This window comes from Cornus florida, unplaced genomic scaffold, assembly GCF_030987335.1.
Source record: "Cornus florida cultivar Cherokee Brave unplaced genomic scaffold, ASM3098733v1 CherokeeBrave_3.0.0_Hap2_Chr08, whole genome shotgun sequence".
Taxonomy (NCBI): Eukaryota; Viridiplantae; Streptophyta; class Magnoliopsida; order Cornales; family Cornaceae; genus Cornus; species Cornus florida.
In genome coordinates, this window is record NW_026775578.1 from 48290324 (window position 1) to 48298931 (window position 8608).

General features: G+C 35.4%; 1 protein-coding gene and 1 pseudogene across 1 annotated transcript; one reads left to right on the top strand and one right to left on the bottom strand.

Annotated features, from left to right (window-relative positions):
- The first annotated feature begins 2417 nt into the window (after nucleotides 1-2417).
- On the top strand, nucleotides 2418-4675 carry LOC132271634 (rust resistance kinase Lr10-like). Its single transcript, XM_059773083.1, has 3 exons — nucleotides 2418-3115; nucleotides 3299-3331; nucleotides 3454-4675. The coding sequence occupies exons 1-3, from the start codon at nucleotides 2437-2439 to the stop codon at nucleotides 4392-4394; spliced, it is 1653 nt and encodes a 550-aa protein (XP_059629066.1). The 5' UTR covers nucleotides 2418-2436; the 3' UTR covers nucleotides 4395-4675.
- Nucleotides 4676-5416: 741 nt separating this feature from the next.
- On the bottom strand, nucleotides 5417-7672 carry LOC132271635 (rust resistance kinase Lr10-like; annotated as a pseudogene).
- Between the last annotated feature and the right edge of the window lie 936 nt (nucleotides 7673-8608).

Consider the following 8608-nt stretch of genomic DNA (forward strand, 5'->3'; position numbering starts at 1 on the left):
TCTTTCAAATAAAGAGGACGTGTTTCTTTTCATTAGATCATATATTATAGATCCTCACTAAGAAAGACTTAAAGTACCGTCTTTTTATATTTGAGAGTACCAAATTAACATTTCATTTTTTCAAATTCAAATTCAAGGCCCTAATTTAATACTCCCAAGTATTATAGGACCGACGCAGAACAATTTACTGTTACAATTGAATGCATCACAATTCCACAACCGTAAATTTTTCTTATAATTTTTTCTCCCCCTTTTTCGTAATCTTTATTTCAGGCTCTTAAAATCCTAATAAACAAAAGTTGAACTCCTAGGTCCTAACTTTGATAGACATCGTTCCTCCCGCCATTTCAAGCAACATTCCAAAAGTAAAAAAATTTGACTGAAACCATGTCTCTCCGTACTTTATTGCTTAGAAATCAATATTTTTTTTATAGGTAAAATATATATATTTTTATTTTTCAGTATTTGACAAAAATCTAGGTTGAAGTTGAAGTTGAAGTTGAAGTTGAAGTCAAGTTCATCGAGTAGGGCATATAAAATAGTTTGTCAAAAATTAATGAATAAATTATTTATGTTAAATTTAATTTTTTTTTTTTCGTAAATATTTTACGACAACCAAATACTAAAAAAACAAAAATATATTTTGAAAATCATTTGACGCTCAAACAAATGGAGCCTTAATCAAATATCTTTTTGATTTAATTTTGTTTCTACATTACAAAGTTTAATATTGTTTATACATACATATATTAAAAGCAAAGTTCTATCTTATAGACAAATAGTTAAATAGTTAAATAGTTAAGAAACATGTTCATGAAATAAACATTAAATAACTTACCTCTTAATCATAACCTGATTGTTGATGATTTTTGCTCATAAAAATGAAGCAAGTCAAGAGTACTTCTGTATTTAGAATTATACCTAAGCTCCACTTTTAATTTTCTGTGCTCAGGTTCATCAATCAAATAGTATTAGAGCTCGAGATCAAGTTTGAAATTGAGGCCGAATATAATTATCTGATCACAGTCCTAGTTGTGAGACCACGGCCCAAACCCGATAACACCATGTGCCCAATTAATTTGCTTATTTGAGTACAGGCCCAAGGATTTTGCTTTCCTGCCCATTCCCTTGATGGATACCACCAGCCCAAGGATATGCTGAATTCCGGCTCAATGTTTGTCCGGTTTGCCCTAATTCTCCCTCGACTTATTATTATTATTATTATTTTTTAATTTTCTTAGTTCCTAGATTTTCATAAATTGTAATAATGGCGTGCTTCAATTATAATGTAAATTAGTCCTGTTCAGTAATCGTTTTTGCTTATTGTTTAGTATTTAAACTTAAACATAATGAATGATTATTTTTTAGCTTTTATTTATCGATATACACATTTTTACATAATAAACAGAAAAACATGTGTTTTTAACCTTAAACTGTTTTTAAAAAATTCAGCATCAATTTTAAACAAATAATAAAAGTATCTTTGAAGTATCGAATGATCCTCTAACTAGGTTGCTCACAACCTTAGCAAATGTGTGCTCATCAAGAAATTATTGATCATTAGTGGAATGTGGCCCTCTTGATTATCTAAAGGCACATACAGAATGATGTTTGTTTTGCTTCTGAACTCTTTGTTTTTTTTATGAAATAATAATAATAATAATAATTTTATAAAATTGGCCTGTGCAAATAGTAATTATATAAGTGAATTTATATATAAACAAAAATAATATTAACAAGCATGTTTTTTTTCTTTTTTCAAAATCTATTTATATAAATAATAAATTATAAACATAAATATATACCAAACCGGGTTAGTTTATTTCTCAAGTTCTTTTTTTTTTTTTTTTTTTTTTAATTTTTTTTGTTTGAGGCCAAAAAATGAACCTCAAGTCATAGCAATTATTTTTGTTCAATTATTGGACAGTTGGGCATGTCCAAGCGCACAGACACGTGTATTAAACCAATTAATTCTAATCATGCCAGTGTACTGCCTGTAATCTTTAATCCACATATTGCTAATTATTTATAAGTCTTTACGTTGTTAATGGCGCACATATAGATATACATACACACACGTGTACGCTCGCACACTTGGACAAGCCCAGTGGCTCAAGAATTGAACAAAGAGTATAATTGAGTAGTTAAAACTTTTGCATAGTATCTTACACTTGAACTGAAATCTAAGAATCTCTTTCTTGTTGCTCTCGCTCGAAGTTAAAATTCCATCAATATTTAGATCTTCCATTTCAATATTTAGATCCTAAAGTTAAAACCGCCCTCTCTCTCATGTCATAATCATTAACACTATGACCCCCAAACAATTTTTTTTTCAACAATTGGTAGCTAAAAATGTGTTGACAATGTCTTGACATTTACCTAACAAAACGATTGGTTTCATATTTGGAGAGATTAGCTGCTTGAGTACACTCCGAAATGGCCATGTTTCCCTTGCACTACTTCTTGTTTCTGATGTTGCTTGTGCGGCTAGAAGGCCAAGATGAATGTAAGATTTCCAGGTGCAAGAAGCATGGCCCGGCCATCCGTTTCCCCTTCCGGCTTAAACACCACAACAAGCCGGGACACTGTGGCTATCCCGGGTTTGAGCTGATGTGCAACGAGAGAAATCAAACCGTGCTCCGGTTACCAAATTCGGTAAACCTGCTAGTCAAGAAGATTGATTACAAGTCTCAAACGATTCACCTGTATGACGGGGAAGGCTGCCTTCCAAGACAGCTTATAAACCTCAATTTATCTGCCTCCACATTTGACTTGGATATAGGGGATCTTTATGTGTTTGCTCTGTACAATTGTTCAGCTCCACATAGACGTTTCTTTGACCTGCTCTTCATCCCTTGCCTTAGTACTGTTCCCGGATACCAAATTTATGCTGTGGGTACCGTCTCAGCTAGTTACCTGGCTTCTTGCACAAAGATTGGTAACATAACACTTTCTATTGATGTATTTTACACCAGTCATGATCTTCTTAACCTTCTGTTGCACTGGTCGAAACCAAATTGCTTGACATGCGAAGTAGAAGGCAAAACGTGTGGGTTAAAGAATGATACCACTGGACGTGAAGTTGAATGTTTCGACATACCTAAAATAACAAAAGGTACTATGTCCATCTCATGATATTTGTATAACATATGCTAGGTATACATGCTTTCTATAACATAATGCCATTAGACCAACTGACTCATCGTCGACTTCAAACTGCCTATCGTCTTTGGTGGTCTAAATTTGTTTCTCTTTTTTCTTTAGTATGGCAATCTAATAATTTGGTCCTATTTTACAGGTTTACCAAAAAAACTAGTTGTAACGTTAACAGGTAAAGTTTGTCTGTTGATCACTTTTCCTTTATTATCTATCTGTGACTAGAATTTATTTATTTATTTTATTTTGTTGTTGTTGTTGTTGTTGTTGTGGTTGACTTGATTTGTTTTTATGCAGCTATTGTGATCCCAGTTCTCTTAATTTTGGTAGTTGTTGTGCTCTATCACGTCTATAGCTCAAACAGAATGTTGAAAGAGGATCAAGTGAAGATTGAAAACTTTTTGGAGGACTACAGAGCACTGAAGCCCTCAAGATACTCTTATGCTGATATACAAAAGATCACACATCACTTCAAGTACAAACTGGGGGAAGGGGGTTATGGGACCGTGTTCAAAGGAAAGCTTTCGAATGAGATTTTTGTAGCTGTTAAGGTCCTCAACCATTCAAAAGAAGATGGAGAAGAGTTCATCAATGAAGTCGGAACAATTGGCAGAATCCACCACGTGAATGTGGTTCGCTTGGTCGGCTTCTGTGCTGATGGACCTAGACGAGCTCTTGTTTATGAGTTTTTGGCAAATGATTCTTTAGAAAAGTTCATCTTTTCAGAAGATCACGAGAACCATTTCCTCGGTTGGGAGAAGCTGCAAGATATTGCTGTGGGCATAGCCAAAGGAATTGAATATCTTCATCAAGGGTGTGATCAAAGAATCCTTCATTTTGATATTAAACCTCATAATATATTGTTGGACCACAATTTCAATCCAAAGGTCTCTGACTTTGGCCTAGCAAAGTTGTGTTCCAAGGAACAAAGTGCAGTCTCTATGACTGCAGCAAGAGGGACTATGGGTTATATTGCCCCTGAAGTCTTTTCTAGGAATTTTGGGAATGTGTCATATAAATCAGATGTCTATAGCTTTGGAATGTTGTTGCTTGAAATGGTCGGTGGGAGGAAAAATAATGATGTTGAAGTAGAGAACACTAGCCAAACATACTTCCCAGAATGGATTTATAACCGTTTACATCAAAGAGAAGAGATCAGTATGATCAGCATTGAGAAAGAGGAGCATGCTAAGATAGCAGAGAAACTAGCTATTGTTGGGCTCTGGTGCATTCAGTAGTACCCTGTGGATCGGCCTTCCATGAAATTTGTGGTTCAAATGCTTGAAAAAGAAGGGAACAACCTAACCATGCCACCAAATCCTTTTGCTTCTGCAACAGAGACGAACACGAGTTCAATCAGAGCCTTCAATAGAGAGTTGGCAGTTATTTCAGAATGTAATTTAGAGCACAATTGATAATGTCTAATGCTAGTTAGGCAACGTGTTTTTCTCATCAATGTACTGTAATCTTACAACAATCTAAGGGATCTTGAATGAGATTTTTTATTGTTTTTCTAGCTTGTATAAGTTTCCATTGCTTTCAATATGTAATATTGTAAAGCTATTAGAAGAAAAATCTTAATTATGGTGTCAAATTACAACTTTAATGGTGAGAGTATGATCTTACAACTATTTCATAGAATTTTTCTGTTAATCTTAATAGGTATGCATTAGTCATATAATACACAGGATTGCGAAGAAACAAATGGTTCAAACATCTCGAGTTTCATGTTATTAAGGCTCAGTTCATATTCATTTTCCAAGTTAAAATTCAAGCTTGAACAACAATTTCAAGCTCATAATTTGATGAATCAAACCTTGACAATTCATAACTCGGTTGGTCAGACTTGCAGAAATGATCATGAAAAAACTAGTCAAGACTTTCAAACTTGTCTCATTTATTTAGCCTCATTTGATTTATGATCAATTCTTCTATTCGTCAGTTTTTTTATCTCACACTGAAGTTGAGCTCGAGTTTGATATGAAATTGGCATGCTCGTTGGAAAGGTTCGTTTGTAACAGATCTTGGAAGAAAAGCAAGAGAACGCATAATTGACTGATGTCCGGCCATGAATTTGCTTTCTTAATAGTTTAGATATCTCCACCAGACCTCATTAAGTACATTGCCAAGAGTATACCTGTCCTTTTTGCAGGAAGTTCGATAAAACTTGAAGAATTAATACGAAAATCACGCGTCTGTGGGGTAAATTTTTCTCAGTTTCGATTTACTTCATGAATTAATACATACGTAATAAGAAGCATGAAAGAAAGGTAACTGATATATAAGTAAATTATTACAAGGACATGCTGGTGGTCCTTTTTTTTTTGGATTTGATATGTAACTAAACTAAATTAAAACTAAAAATAATAATTCAGAAGAACACGAAAGTGATTCATTATAGTTGTAAAGAGGTGCATAGATCTTTCATACACATCTTCCAGTCTACAGAAATCAGAACTACATGAACAGAGTTGGCAACTTGATAAATTTACACACTACTACCTTATCATCTCTTCAATGGTTATGCTCATCTCAGCATGGGAAATAGTTGTTGCCACTACCGGGTTGTTGTTTGCTTGATCCTCCATTGACGTCTCACTGGGATAAAGGAAAGGCTTGGGAGGCATTTGCGGCAGCTCCTCCCCTTCTAGCATCTGCAGGACTTCGCTCATGGAGGGACGATCCACGGGCTTCAGTTGGATGCACCACAATGCAGTTATGATCATCTTCCTCTCACAAATTTTTTCTTGTCCGGTGATATCTCCCAACTGCAAGTCCTCTCCTTGATTGATATGGTCATAAATCCAAGATGGGAAATATATTTGGCTCGAGTGCTCTGCGTGTGCATTCACATTTTTCCTTTTCCCCACCATTTCCATCAACAGCATACCAAAGCTATAAACATCGGCCTTATATGAAACGCCTCCAATGTTCTTATAAAACAACTCCGGAGCAATATATCCAAGTGTTCCCCTTGCTGCAGTGAGAGACGATACTGTCATCCGTGGGGTACAATTTTGCAAGGCCAAAGTCTGAAAGTTTTGGGACAAAGCCTTGGTCGAGAAGAATATTGTGAGGCTTGATATCAAAATGTAGAATTTGCATGGCACAGCCTCGATGCAAGTACTCAATCCCTCGAGCCACTCCAACCGCAATCTCGTACATTCTCTCCCAACTGATGAATGGTAGAATCTTTTCTCCTCGCGAGAAAATGAACTTATCAAGAGATCCATTAGGCATGAAGTCGTATACGAGGGCTCTTTTAGACCCCTCTGCACAAAATCCAATCATTCGCACCACATTTACATGATGAATCCTTCCGATTGTGGCGACTTCACTAATGAAATCTTGCCCTTTACCTTTTGCCACTACCAATACTTTTACTGCTACAAGATCACCACTTCGGAGCTTGCCTTTGAACACCGAGCCATATCCTCCTTGACCCAACTTATCCCTAAAACTTTTGGTCATTTGCTTTATATCCGAATACGAGTACCTAACTGGCATGAAGTTGTTTTGACTCTGAAGAAAATTTTCAATGGTTTCATCAATAGACAAGTTTCTTCGTCGGAATCTACATGCCAGCAATATAATCAAGCATAACCCCATTGACATCCTTACTATGATGTATATTTCTGAAATAGAGAAACAGAGTATTGGTATTAGTACATTGTTTAATTAATTGACAAAGAACAATATTTGCCTTTAATGTCGAAACGCAAATATTTCAACTCACCTACGGTGTTATTGATCTTTTTTGTATATTCTGATAAAATAAAATAAAAAAAATAAAAAAGGCACAAGATGAAAATGAAGAATAGAGAAAATTAAAATTAATTAAAGAAAAGAATCTGGTGGAATGACTATAACCGTACTTCCATGACTGTATGCAAAGTATAAATATAACCTGCATTCAACCGATCTGAAATTAGTATCATTGTAAGACATAAGAACACAATTTGTTTTGTGTGTGATTGTGTGTACATCCACAGTACATACCTGTCCCAAATTGTTTGTCTGTAAGAACCGGGCGAAAACCGAATCTCAAATCCTCCAAGCAACATCTGATGAACATTAGAAATATTGAGGTTCCGATGGACTTTAATGAACGGGGACGGATACCCAAATTGGATGGTGCAGGAGTCTTGGACTTCCAATGGATCAGCAACATTAAGTACAACATATGATGATGAGTTTGTTTTGGTCTCGGAGCAGGAAGAGAAATCTACGTAGTTTGAAGAATTCACTGGGCTCGGACAACTAACAAAATACATATAATATACATTAGAATTATAATCGTAATAAGATCTGTCAAGGTAAAGGGACGAAAAGAAATTGATAGGAACAGAGCACTGATCCTTGTCTAGATGAGCATCAACCAATCTAATGATTTGATTTTCGTAAGAGATGTGTTGTACATAGAATTTAATTCCATATAAGTAGACAGTGGTGCTATTGTTGTCACAAGAGAGTTGGTGGTGACCGTCACCGCAGCTACGACGATGGCCTTTCAAGTGAAAAGGGTAGCTGATGTTACGAATGTTTCCGCAAGAAGAAGGGGAGCAGTGTTTGTTTTCTGTTTCTTGGGCACTATAAGATTCGCCAAATAGAGCAACTACAAGAACCATAATCCCCACTATACTACTAGTTCTTACTAATGCTCTTGATATCATATATAAATTCATGCTTGTGGGCATTTGCGCATGGATGTGAGAGAGAGATTTCACAGAGAGAGGTAGAAGCATAAACATGAATTTATTATTATTATTGCGCATATGATCCAGCTTCTAGTGAAATAAGTCAACTGATGTCAAGCACTAAAGCATAAGAAGATAAGTTGGTCAAGAGTGGCGGACAGTTTGGTAGAGCTGAGGGAATGGAGATTAGGTGCAGGGAGTTGGAAATTCAAACAAGGGTGCACTAAAAGTCGCATGGGTAATGAGAATGGGGTCCACCATTTAGGGGGTGAACGTGAATCCTGTGAAGTTACTTGATGTGCTCCAAATGAAATAAATGATAAGTATTGGGAATAGTTTTCGGACACTTGAGCCGACCCGGCCTACATCACTCGAACAATAAAAATGTAGTAAAACAAATGGAAAAAAAGGAAAAAGAAACCTCAATCCTTACATTTTATTTATAAAATAACAATATGTAAGCGTACTAAAAAATTTTTAGAAAAAAAATTTGGGGGGTGCCGTGGCCCCTCTAGCCCCCCCCCCTGCCCTCCAATAAAATAATCTATAAACATTTAAAAATATAATTTTAATATTAAATAGATCAACTAACCACTCAAAGGTTAATAATGTTATTGAGAGTATCTTTGTTTACTTCATTAAATCTTAGGAATGTCATTGTTAAAAAATGAGTCAGATTGTATCTGCCAATAATAAATCCAAACCCAAAAAAATTAGACCGATTTGTTAGGCAAAATCTACATGACACAAAAATA

What these genes read in the sequence shown, in the direction of transcription:
- LOC132271634 (XM_059773083.1), top strand. Translation starts at nt 2,437, where the DNA reads ATGGCCATGTTTCCCTTGCACTACTTCTTGTTTCTGATGTTGCTTGTG. An exon ending in CATACCTAAAATAACAAAAG is followed by an intron (nt 3,116 to 3,298) that starts GTACTATGTCCA and finishes CCTATTTTACAG; the next exon opens with GTTTACCAAAAAAACTAGTT. An exon ending in ACTAGTTGTAACGTTAACAG is followed by an intron (nt 3,332 to 3,453) that starts GTAAAGTTTGTC and finishes GTTTTTATGCAG; the next exon opens with CTATTGTGATCCCAGTTCTC.